Source organism: Camelina sativa, chromosome 4 (genome assembly GCF_000633955.1).
Source record: "Camelina sativa cultivar DH55 chromosome 4, Cs, whole genome shotgun sequence".
In the NCBI taxonomy this organism is placed as follows: Eukaryota; Viridiplantae; Streptophyta; class Magnoliopsida; order Brassicales; family Brassicaceae; genus Camelina; species Camelina sativa.
Genome location: NC_025688.1, coordinates 16,400,104 through 16,413,606, shown reverse-complemented (window position 1 = coordinate 16,413,606; position 13,503 = coordinate 16,400,104). Strand labels below are relative to the sequence as shown.

The 13,503-nt window shown below is 34.5% G+C and overlaps 1 protein-coding gene across 1 annotated transcript; it reads left to right on the top strand.

The window, feature by feature from the left end:
• On the top strand, positions 7,935-9,143 carry LOC104780767 (F-box protein At3g49450-like). Its single transcript, XM_010505301.1, has one exon. It carries the CDS (start codon positions 7,935-7,937, stop codon positions 9,141-9,143), a length of 1,209 nt encoding a protein of 402 aa, XP_010503603.1.

The following is a 13,503-nucleotide window of genomic DNA, read 5'->3' as shown; positions in this document are numbered from 1 at the left end:
TTCCAGCATGTAAGTGTAAAGAAGATTATTCTCATTTCTCATGATCCACAAGCCCATCGCATTATATACAATGAAGGTTGGAAGAAGAAAAGTCACGATAACACTTTATTATTTATTGAAAGGATCTCTCGGGAAGAAGAATCGTTACCTTTAAAGATGTAATAAATAAAGTTACATGTCTTTGGTGTTGTTCTAAAGACATAGTACTCCATCCGTTTCGTAATATAAGATGTTTAGAGAAGTATTTTTGTTTTATATATTAGATGTTTCCAACTTTCTATACATATTTTAGATTAAATTTATATTTTATATTATGCAGACTTGTTTATAATTGGTTAAACATTTTAAAAGTAACTATTTCTTAATATGCGTGTTTTCACTAAAACATCCTATATTTTGAAACGGAGAGAGTATTATTTTAACTTGTAGATGTGTCGGTGTCGGACTATAATACAATAACAAAAGAAAAATTCTTAGGTTCACTCCTATGGTGAACCTTCCTTTTTTTTTTTGGTAATGCCCAGGGGATTAAACCCCTGTAATTTATTAAAAAAGAAAAAAGAACCTAAACACGGAAGATTCTTGGAAACGCAGTTCCGCGAACATCCTCATTGACAATAGTCTCCATACTTAACGGACAAGACTCTAAAAACTGAAACCCCAAAGGCAAAGTAAAAGCATGTCGAGTTAAACCATCCGCAAGATGGTTTGCCTCTCTATATACATGTGACATACGGACTGTCTAGTCCCTAGAAAGAAAGTCATGGCACAAGCGTACCAGGAAATCTAAAGGATGAGTGTCCTCAACCCCTGTCTGTAAAAACCCCAAAACCAACTTCGAGTCCACCTCCAGCTCCAATCTAGTGATATTCTTCTCCCATGCAATATAAAGTCCATAGTAGACTCCCCATAACTCTGCCAAAACCGCCGAACAGACTCCAATATTCAGCACAAAGCCTCCACACCAGACACCACACACATCCCGTAAAACCCCACCAGCTGTTGCCAGACCCGGGTTCCCATGCGATGCTCCATCTGTATTAAGACGCATCCAACCCTCCTCAGGCGGCACCCAACTAATCATCCTCGTGACTGTACTGCGATCTCCTCTCCCACCCTGTCTCCCATGGTGTGCCTTCCATACTTCAACAGCAGCATCTCGCACAAACTTAACTCTGTCTCTACATTTTCCAACCACTCCGAAAACATAGCCACACCGCCATTTCCATGCACACCAAACGCCCATAGCAAACATTGTTGGCCACGAACCCTCCGTCCTTGCACTCGTATCTCCCAAGTTACCATAGAGCCATTCTAGAATCGTATGACTGAAGAACTCTCGTCGCCTCCGTATAGGCACAATGCGATTCCAGATACCTATGATAGCTAGGCAATCTCGTAACGCATGAAGGATCGTTTCATCACCACCCTTACATAACTGACACACACTTAACTCCCCAAGATGGCGATAGTATCGTTCCACATTTGTCATAATAGCCTGCTGTGCCACCAACCAAAGGAATACACAAACTCTTTCCGGGGCCACAACTCGCCACACCCGATCAAAAAAGCCCTGCATATTCTGACTAACCACCAGTGTCTGCTAAACTCGATTAAGCTAATTTAACCGTAAACCGCCCATCCTCTGTTCCACCCCAAGACAGCCTATCAGAAGCCCCTGTAACATTATCCACCACAATGGCAGCCAACTCCAGTTGTAAGTCCTGAGGTACATATGGCAAAATGCTCTCAAAATTCCAACCCACTCCATCACGCCATAGATCCTTAACCCGTAAATCTTCATACCCTGGAGGCAGCTCCCGTATAGCTCTGTCCAACAGTTTTTCCTTAGTAAGCCATTTATCAGTCCAAAATTTGATATCACACCCGTTACCAAGACTCCATCTGCTCCCTATCATAACTACTTCTTGGAGCCCAACCTTAATACTCCGCCAAGTGGAAGATCCTGGTCTCTTCGCCCCTAACCACTTCGGATCACTGATGTCACCCACTCTATACTTGCTTTGCAGTATATTAGCCCACATATTCGTACGGTCATGTAATAACCTCCAACCCAGTTTCCCTAACAGAGCCTTATTCATAATCTGCGAGACACGTATCCCAAGTCCCCCCTCTCTTCGTGGCAGACACACTCTCTCCCAAGAAATTAAATGAAGCTTCCTTTTCTCAGGTGTAGTCCCCCATAAAAAGGATCTTGATACTTTATCTAAACCATTAAACACTGATTTTGGTAACACTATGGTGCTCATCATGTGTACAGGAATTGACGCTAGTACAGACTTCGTCAAGGTTATCCTCCCTGCCAAACTTAGAAACCTTCCTCTCCACCCTGCTAAACGAGACGAAACCTTCTCTAAAACCTCCCCAAACGTGTCCTTATTAATTCTTCTCTAAAGAACAGGCATCCCTAGATATTTGCCCAAATCCACTGTCGACTGAATACCACTCGCTTCACTTATCAGCTTACCCAAGTCTCTTGAGACATTCTTAGAAAAATTTTTTTTTGATTTTTCTAGGCTGACTTTTTGACCAGACGAAGTACAAAACTTCTCTAATACTCTCATGATCACTCGGACTTGGGCGACGGATGCTTCAGCAAACAAAATCAAATCATCAGCAAAGCATACATGCGATAACTGAGGACCACCGCGTGGTAAACAAATAGGTTTCCATTCTTTAGCAGCAGTAGAAATGTCGATCATCTGACATAAAAAGCAATTAAATTATTTTATTAATTAGAATCTTCTTGTTCACTTCTTCCTTTTAAACTAATCAGAATCTTCTATTCATTATTTTATTAAAAAAACTAAATCAAAATTAAATTAAAAAGCAAAACAGATTAAGGAAACAAATTCTGTATAATTTTTTTGAAGGAAAGTTAAATATTGGCTTGGTTTAGATTTTACAATTAGAATGAAATAATATATCGGTTTGGATTGACAAATAAGGTGATTAGGGTTTAGATTTTACAATTCAAACAAAATTATATGTCGGTTTAGGTTTACAAATGAAATGTTAGGGTTTAGATTTTACAATTGAAACGAAATTATATGTCGGTTTGGGTTTACAAATGAAGTGGTGAGAGTTTAGATTTTACAATTAAAACGAAATTATATGTCGGTTTGGGTTTACAAATGAGATGGTTAGGGTTTAGATTTTACAATTAGAACGAAATTATATATCGGTTTGGGTTTACAAATGAGATGATTAGGGTTTAGATTTTACAATTAGAATAAAATTATATGTTGGTTTGGGTTTACAAATGAGATGGTTAGGGTTTAGATTTTACAATTAGAATAAAATTATATATCGGTTTGGGTTTATAAATAAACGGTTTAAGTTTTTAATTTTATAATAATGTATACAAATTTTGTTTCCTTATTTTATAAGTATGTGAATGAATAGATTCTTAAATGTATTATGACATGTCAGATTCTCATTGGCTAAAATAAGGGGAAGTGAACAAAGGGATTCACCTTAGGAGTGAACCCAAGAATTGTTCATAACAAAATCACTAGAGAGCATAATTAAAACTGAAAAATACTTAGTTTACCCATAGGGGTGAACCTTTGTATTCACCCCTTTCTCTCTCAATCAATCAGAATGTTTTATCTAATATTTTATTTAAAAAATAAATCAAAATTAAATTAAAAAGCAAAATTAATTAAGGAAACAAATTCTGTATATTTTTATTTAAAGAAAGTTATAAACATTGTCTTGGTTTAGATTTTACAATTAAACGAGATTATATATCGGTTTGGGTTTATAAATGAGAATTAGGGTTTAGATTTTATAATTAAAACGAAATTATATGTCGGTCTTAGTTTACAAATGAGGTGGTTAGGGTTTAGATTTTACAATTAGAACAAAATTATATGTTGGTTTGGGTTTACAAATGAGATGGTTAGGGTTTAGATTTTACTATTAGAATGAAATTATATGTCGGTTTGGATTTACAAATGAGATGGTTATGGTTTAGATTTTACAATTAGAACGAAATTATATGTCGGTTTGGGTTTACAAATGAGATGGTTAGGGTTTAGATTTTACAATTACAATAAAATTATATATCGGTTTGGGTTTATAAATAAACGGTTTAAGTTTTTAATTTTATAATAATGTATACAAATTTTGTTTCCTTATTTTATAAGGATGTGAATGAATAGATTCTTAAATGTATTATGACATGTCAGATTCTCATTGGCTAAAATAAGAGGAAATGAACAAAGGGATTCACCTTAGGAGTGAACCCAAGAATTGTTCATAACAAAATCACTAGAGAGCATAATTAAAACTGAAAAATACTTAGTTTACCCATAGGGGTGAACCTTTGTATTCACCCCTTTCTCTCTCAATCAATCAGAATGTTTTATCTAATATTTTATTTTAAAAATAAATCAAAATTAAATTAAAAAGCAAAATTAATTAAGGAAACAAATTCTGTATATTTTTATTTAAAGAAAGTTATAAACATTGTCTTGGTTTAGATTTTACAATTAAACGAGATTATATATCGGTTTGGGTTTATAAATGAGAATTAGGGTTTAGATTTTATAATTAAAACGAAATTATACGTCGGTCTTAGTTTACAAATGAGGTGGTTAGGGTTTAGATTTTACAATTAGAACAAAATTATATGTTTGTTTGGATTTACAAATGAGATGGTTAGGGTTTAGATTTTACTATTAGAATGAAATTATATGTCGGTTTGGGTTTACAAATGAGATAGTTAGGGTTTACAAATGAAGTGGTGAAAGTTTAGATTTTACAATTAAAACGAAATTATATGTCGGTTTGGGTTTACAAATGAGATGGTTAGGGTTTAGATTTTACAATTAGAACGAAATTATATATCGGTTTGAGTTTACAAATGAGATGATTAGGGTTTAGATTTTACAATTAGAATAAAATTATATGTCGGTTTGGGTTTACAAATGAGATGGTTAGGGTTTACAAATGAAGTGGTGAGAGTTTAGATTTTACAATTAAAACGAAATTATATGTCGGTTTGGGTTTACAAATGAGATGGTTAGGGTTTAGATTTTACAATTAGAACGAAATTATATATCGGTTTGAGTTTACAAATGAGATGATTAGGGTTTAGATTTTACAATTAGAATAAAATTATATGTCGGTTTGGGTTTACAAATGAGATGGTTAGGGTTTAGATTTTACAATTACAATGAAATTATATATTGGTTGGGGTTTATAATAGAGCGGTTTAAATTTCTAATTTTATAATAAATATGTACGGGTTTTATTTTCTTATTTTATAAGGAGGTGAATGAAGAGGTTCACCCCTATGGATAACCCAAGTATTACTCTGGTGCGACAAATTAAAGATGGAAAGTGAAAACTGAAATATACTCGCAAAAGCTCATAGATCTTCAGTAAAACAAAATCTAAACATTAAATTCTGAACCCAAATTGGTGACCTTAGACTAGTTGAAGAAGATTCTCATAAACGCTTGATAAAAAATAAATCTAAATTTATCAACTTTAAACCCAAACCATATTGTTCAGTACTTTCTGGAATGTTCACCTAGACCAACTACCAGTCCTAGGAAAATTTAGAAACTAGGGCATAAACTTATATGATATTCTGTCATACAATACTACTATATCACTTTGGACCATATCCCGACGAAGTTGGTCTTCCATAAATTTCAATTTCAAATTCAATTTCTTGCCAGAGTTGGTGTGGGGATCTCAATGGGTTTAACCATATCCCGACGAAGTTTTGATACACAATCTTTATTCTCGGCAATCCCAAATGATCTCTTAATTGAGATAGTCTCGAGATTGCCTTTGGAAGACTTTGCGAGGTTCCGTTGCATGTGGAAGCAATGGGCTTCAGTTCTAAGCCGTCACCTCACTAACTCCTCGACTAGAAGTCCTCGTATCTTGTTTACTTTCCATCAAAACGGTAAGTGGGTCTTTTTCTCATCACCTCAGCCTCAAAATCATGACCAGAACTCGTCTCTTTTGACACCCGGATATCACAAGTGTTTCCTCACTAAAGGTGTTTCCTCTAGGATTTTTCGACCTGTCTGCAGGTTGATATGTAATAGAAATAGGGATTTCATGATATGTAACCCTAGCACAGAAGAGTACAAAACCTTACCCGATCCGACATGTATTGGAGGCTAAATGAGAACCTTTTTTGGGTATGATCCAGTCGCAAAACAATATACAAGGTATTGTGCGTGCAAGTTCGTAGCTATTCCTCTATTCAAAAAGCCAAGGTTCTGACATTAGGTATGGGTATACTGTCATGGAGAGAGATTGAATGTACACGACCTTATGAGCCTATAGGTTTTGGGATCTGCATAAGTGGGGTTTTGTATTACATAGCTGAGAATAATAGGTTTCGAAATTTCTTGATAGTTAGCTTTGTCTTAAGCTCTGAGAAGTTCGAGTTTATTACTCCACCACCTATGGAGCAGCTAGGGTGTATGACTCTGCTCGACTACAAGGGTAAATTAGGTTTGCTTGGTTCGCTTCTAATTTTTTTGGAACAGTTAAAAGTATTGAATTGTGGGTTTTAGATGATGCCGAAGAGCGAAGATGGTCGAGGAATATCTCTACAATATCTCTACCTATTTAGAAGAATTTAGTTGCAACAGAAACCGGTTTACACGTTGTTGGGATGACTCGTAATGGTGAAATTTTGTTGCCTCCATATTTTCCATCTGATCCTTTCTACGTTTTGAGCTACAATGTAGAGAGGAATACAGTCATAAAAGTTGGAATCCAAGGGCTTGCATCTCGTAAGGAGTCAGGGATTTTCACCTTTGTAGGTCATATAGACAAGTGAACCATATGCAAGTGTTTTAGGACTTCATAAGACTTTACAAATACAATCCTTATATCTTCATGTAGTTAGCGATTGTTCAGTTTTTTTTTCTTTTTCTTTTCTCGCCAACCCGATTGTAGGTTATTGGATGATTATAATCCTTTTTCTTCAACATCTCAATTATCTTCATCAAGATTAATTCAATCATTATTTAATTTTCCCTCGTGCCTTGAAGTCTAAGTTCATATTGATTGGAAAATATTGGATGAAAGGCAGTGGTGGTGCCTCATACATCTAAAAAGAAATTATGATCACCAGCGATCAAAATAAATATCAAACATATCATAACTCTGTTTTTTCGGTCCTGTTTAGATCATCACAAAAATTTAATAATAATACTGTCAAGTCAGTTAACTGTACAAAAAACTAGCTGTAAAAAGAAAATTGTACAATTTATTATAAATAGTATAAATAAAAATAAACTCTATATCAAATTTTCTGTGATGAGTTTGATTCAAAGTTTATTAAATTGTAATATTTTTGCAAGATACACATATACATATGTAAGATTTATAAAAAAATTGAAATATATTTCAAGGAGCTAAAACAACAGTATGATTAGGTGGTAATATATTAATGAAATTTGTTACCTAATTATAGATAATAATTTATATGTTTGTATGCCCAATTTGATGTCATATTCAAAATTTATTAAATTTGATACTTTTGCAAGATACTCAGAAATCTATATATATTAAAAAAAAGATTTCATTTCCTAAAATATATATAAAAAGGTGCAAAACCAACAGTATGTTTGGGGGTAATATATATATAAATAAAATTATCACCTAAATATAGCTAATAATCTCTATATACCTAACAATAAGGTTACTGCAAAAGGAAATAAAAGAAAAGAAGATAAGATAAAAATAGTGTTAGCTAGAAGAAGTAAAACACAGAATCAAAAGGTGGCAGTCGTGTCAGTCTAGTGGACCTGTAAGGGTTTCAAATAGTTTGTAAAATCTTGGACGACCATATATAAACTATAGGTTGTTGTTGTGTTTGTCTATCGGTACTCAATACTTAAAAGTGTTTCATTTCATTGTTTTTTCATCTAATGTCCGCCAAGAGAAAACGAAAGGAGCACGTCTCCAAAGATGAGGCTCACCTAACCAAATCTTCAACGGACGGGTTAGGAGAAAACTCTGGGACGCTGCCAACTGATGTCATGGTCGAAATACTCTCCAGACTGCCAGCTGCCAAATCCGTTGCAAGGGCTCGTTGCGTGTCAAAGAACTGGAATGCTCTTCTCCGCAACCCATATTTCACCAACAAGTTCCTGACGAGGTCTTCTGCTCGGCCACGTCTCCTTTTCACTTTTCAAGCTGAGGGTAAGTGGTCTTTCTTCTCTTCACCTGAGTACGTGATTTCAGACAACAATTCAAATCTTGTAGTTGTCGAGAGTCTTATGGGTGTCCCTAAAGATTACACCTCTCGAGTTTGTGTCCCTGTTTGTGGATTGCTGTGTACAAAAGATGAATGGGTTGTAGGTGGTAGGAAGGATGCAAGGATGATGATATGTAACCCTAGCACAGGACAGGTTAAATCCTTACCCAAAGTGAGATCGAGGAGGGGTCAGGTTATAACCTATCTTGGGTATGATCCAATCGGAATACAATATAAGGTTTTGTGCATGACAATTTGTGAACGGCCATTTTTGTCTAAAGCGGAAGAGTATCAAGTTCTCACACTAGGAATGGGCAAACTGAAATGGAGAATGATTGAATGTTCTGTAGAGCATTACCCTTATCCTAGGGAGATTTGCATCGAAGGGATATTATATTACATAGCTACTGATCGTGAGTCTAGAAAAGATATGATAGTTTGCTTTAATGTTAAGCAGGAGACGTTCAGCTTTATTAAGAACAAAGTGTTTAGGTTTCCGACAACTTTAATAAACTTCAAGGGGAAATTAGGAGGAATTTGTAGTAGTCCAAGATTATTTATGGATGGAAGAGTTCAAAGCTTTGAGTTCTGGGTTATAGATGACACTGAAGAACATACATGGTCAAGTCATATACACATATTGCCGCCTATGTGGAAGGAGCTAGTTGCGGAGACTAAAGTTTACATTGTTGGGATGGTTAATGGAACAAGTGAAGTTGTGTTTTCTCCATTTCTCTTGTCCAATCCGTTCTACATTTTTCACTTGGATATGGAGAGGAACTTTATTAAAAGAGTTGAAGTTCAAGGCCTTGGACCTCATAAAGGTCAAAGCATTTACACCTTCTTAAACCATGTCGAAAATGTGAATCTTATTATGTAATGTTAATTTAAATTTCGTAAGACCAATGCTTTTATTTTCCTTCTAATTTATTTCATAAGTACAATATCATGGACTCTTAAGACAGTCTATGCTTTATCAGTGTTGTTTCCCATTGATCAGTTATTATGACTATGTTATAATTACTTTGATGTACCTTCATCTTTGTTTGGTTACTCCGTCACTGTGTCCATCAGTCCATGCATGCTCTTGTTTACATTAAACAACACTAGCTAGCTTGGAGCATTATTGTTCTAATTAAGTTTTATCTCTTGTTTTGACTTTAGTCACTATCTATCGGGAATCAAACCCTGCTACTTTACATTTTCCTCCCCACACCAAAGCCTCCCTTTTAAAATGGGCATATATTATGCTCCACATGTCTCGGTTAACAGTATTCAAANAGGTTTCCGACAACTTTAATAAACTTCAAGGGGAAATTAGGAGGAATTTGTAGTAGTCCAAGATTATTTATGGATGGAAGAGTTCAAAGCTTTGAGTTCTGGGTTATAGATGACACTGAAGAACATACATGGTCAAGTCATATACACATATTGCCGCCTATGTGGAAGGAGCTAGTTGCAGAGACTAAAGTTTACATTGTTGGGATGGTTAATGGAACAAGTGAAGTTGTGTTTTCTCCATTTCTCTTGTCCAATCCGTTCTACATTTTTCACTTGGATATGGAGAGGAACTTTATTAAAAGAGTTGAAGTTCAAGGCCTTGGACCTCATAAAGGTCAAAGCATTTACACCTTCTTAAACCATGTCGAAAATGTGAATCTTATTATGTAATGTTAATTTAAATTTCGTAAGACCAATGCTTTTATTTTCCTTCTAATTTATTTCATAAGTACAATATCATGGACTCTTAAGACAGTCTATGCTTTATCAGTGTTGTTTCCCATTGATCAGTTATTATGACTATGTTATAATTACTTTGATGTACCTTCATCTTTGTTTGGTTACTCCGTCACTGTGTCCATCAGTCCATGCATGCTCTTGTTTACATTAAACAACACTAGCTAGCTTGGAGCATTATTGTTCTAATTAAGTTTTATCTCTTGTTTTGACTTTAGTCACTATCTATCGGGAATCAAACCCTGCTACTTTACATTTTCCTCCCCACACCAAAGCCTCCCTTTTAAAATGGGCATATATTATGCTCCACATGTCTCGGTTAACAGTATTCAAACCTTTTTTATCATGAGCAACCCACTTTGTATCTTCATGATATCTACTATATGTTGAACAAAGAATTTAATCCAATGTGCGGTTGAACTTGAACCGTTTTAAGAGCTTGGTATACCTGCGAGCATGTAACAAAGATGATTCTCACGATCCTCAAGCCCATCACATTATACACAGTGACAGTGAAGTAGAAGGAAATTAGTCATCACGATAACACTTTATTTTATATTCTCACGAATCATTACCTTTAAAGATGTAATAAATAAAGCTGCTTCTTTACTTGTCGTTGGTGTTGTTCTAAAGATGGCATGTTATGTTAACATGTAGATGTGTCGGTGTTGGACTATAAATATACAATAACAAAATGACTAGAACAGAATTTAACTTTGTGAGACAGATTAAATATATGGAAACTGAAAATTGAAAGATACTAGGGCATAAACATCTCAACTACATATACGTGTTACTCTCTTCAATAAAATCTTGGGATCTTTTGCTCTGCACTGCAAGTTCTCTTCAGAAGTGTGGAAATACCTATTACGTCTAGGCATACCTCATTTCACCTTCGTGAACTGGTTGGTTTTATGTAATTGGCTGACTTCATCATCCTCTTCTGGTAAAAGAATTAAAATCCTCAACCAAATAGTGATCAAGAAGATAGCAGCTCAAGCCACAGTGTACCACTTATGGAAGCAGTGAATGAATGTTCTTCACAACCACCTAGTACTGTCTCACCAAGCCACTTTCAAGCTGATTGACAAAGAGACCCAAAATGTAATCTCTGCGCGTAAACAAAGGAAGCATTTGAAGATGTTGTGTTCACTGAAGTTTTATAAGGTTTAGAACATGTGGTGAAATCTCTACTAAGTGACTGTAATGGATGAGACATGGATACAGAGATACATCATAGATGTCTCTGTGATGGTACAACAGTTAAGACAAAGACAGTGGACAGAACTGACACAAACACAGAGGATGAAGTATTACTTAATACAAATGCTGGTAGAGCTGATACAGAGGATGAAGTATTACTTGATACATATGTTGGTAGAGCAAAGCAAAAGTAGCACTTAGTAATTGTGCTGACACAGTAATTGACACAAAGCAGAGAATGTGTTGTGTTGAATCAAGGAACATGCAGTTAGATATATCGGAGGATGTATCAAACGTTTGAAGCAGTTCTTGTACTAGTTTTGACGCTAATACAAGAAGTAGTACAAGAAGCTGAATTGAATAGTTTGAAGTACATAAGCTTAAGGCCGACTTGGACAAGCCAAGTGGCGGGTGCTGAGCTGGATGACCATCTTGAATGGAAGATTCAAGATGTGATCATGGAGATAAACTTTCCTATTTGTTGTATAATAGGAAAATTGTCAACCCTTAGGGGTTGTGCAATTGTTAATTTCCCAATTCCTATTTGTTGTATAATAGGAACTTTCCTATTTGTTGTATAATAGGAAAGTTGTCAACCCCGTTGTGCAATTAATATAAATACCAAGAGGGCGCTTCATGAAGACTTGCGCGCTTCATGGTAGTTTTGAGAGATACACACAAGATGTGTGGTATATATATGTCACCCGTCAACAAGATAGAGAGATCTTTTGATGGTTTTTTCATCTAGAAAAGAATGATAGGCATAGTACTGCTTGTATCATATGCAGTTGTAATTGCTATTTTGTATAGTGAATTTGTTCTGGACTAGGTACCGAGAATTTAGGAAAAACCGAACCTCGTTAACAAAGATGATGCGTTATTTACTTTATGCTCATACAAACTCAAAGTCCATCATACACATACTTAAGCATATAGAGTTAGTCACAAATATGCGTTTTCAGCATTTTGGCAACTTAATGCAACTTTGGATTAGATGATTTCACAATTATCACTGATGTGGTGTCTATATTTACCACTAATGGAAGGTTTCAAAAGCCATATGTTTATCTTGTATAACTCCTAAAACTTTTCATTTCTAATGATATTTACAATTATATCAAAAACAATATAAAAATTAGTGAGCCAAGCCACTGTCATGTACTACTAGTAGAAACTAGAAATTAAGAAAGAAACAACCGTCTGTATAACCAAACATTCGTCTCATTTGCGGGTCCTTTTGGTATCGTTGACAGATTCACAGAAGCAGAAGAGATTGTCAGCTTTACAAAAGAAAACGTTACATAAATCTTTACCCACTCTGGTTTGGTTTACTCACATCACATGTAACCTCCATCCCCTAATTTTCTGATCAATTTCAATGGGCTTTATAACATTCATACCTTTGGTAAAATGTAACTAAACGTTTCATTATTTTGGTAGTTCCCGTTTAAATAAAAATAAAAAAATGCAAAGAGAAACGATACCCAAATATTACATTAAAATCTAGGCCATGAAATTTTATTTCCATCAAATAATCATCTTATAATATAATATATTTTTAATATATTGATTGCTTTAGACAAATATTAGTTGGATTAATGTAATTTACAATAATTGACTATATTTTTAATATATTGATTTCCACCTTTATAGACTATATAGAGAATCTGAAGCCTATGTAACTGTTTAAGAACTTCATAAGACTTCACAAATACCGTCCTTATCTGTTCATGTAGTTGTTGATTATATTGTTCAGTTTTTTTTTTTATTATTTTTTTTTTTGTCAACATCAATTGTAGGGTTATTGGATGATTAATTATTTTATGTTTAGTTTGGTATGGTTACTTAAGACAGTCACTCCTTTTGAATGTTTCTTGTTACATCATCATAACATTTTTTTTATCTTATTAATTTACAAATGATGACAATCGATCAATTTTAACTACATGTAACACATACGATGAACATGTATACGAAAGACATGTAGTTCTCTTCGCAAACACATACAATACTTTGTTGAGCCATCTTTTTTGGTATGGTGTTAACAAACATTCTCCTTACCCGTTTTGACCCTTTTCCACCCTCTTTAGAAAATTCTAATTTGTAAAATTTGATTATATAAGACCAAACTGTCTTATATTCCATTATATATACGGGAATCCTTTTTTCTTTTCATAATTTAATTATTTACTTGATAATATTCAATACTATCTTGACAGATGACACACATGCATTAAAATCTTCTACATATTATGTTAATTGATATCCATACTTTTATTTAATAAATGTACTTATACTTC

Bases quoted from the DNA above. Each gene is read 5' to 3' on its own strand.
- LOC104780767 (XM_010505301.1), top strand. From the start codon at position 7,935: ATGTCCGCCAAGAGAAAACGAAAGGAGCACGTCTCCAAAGATGAGGCT.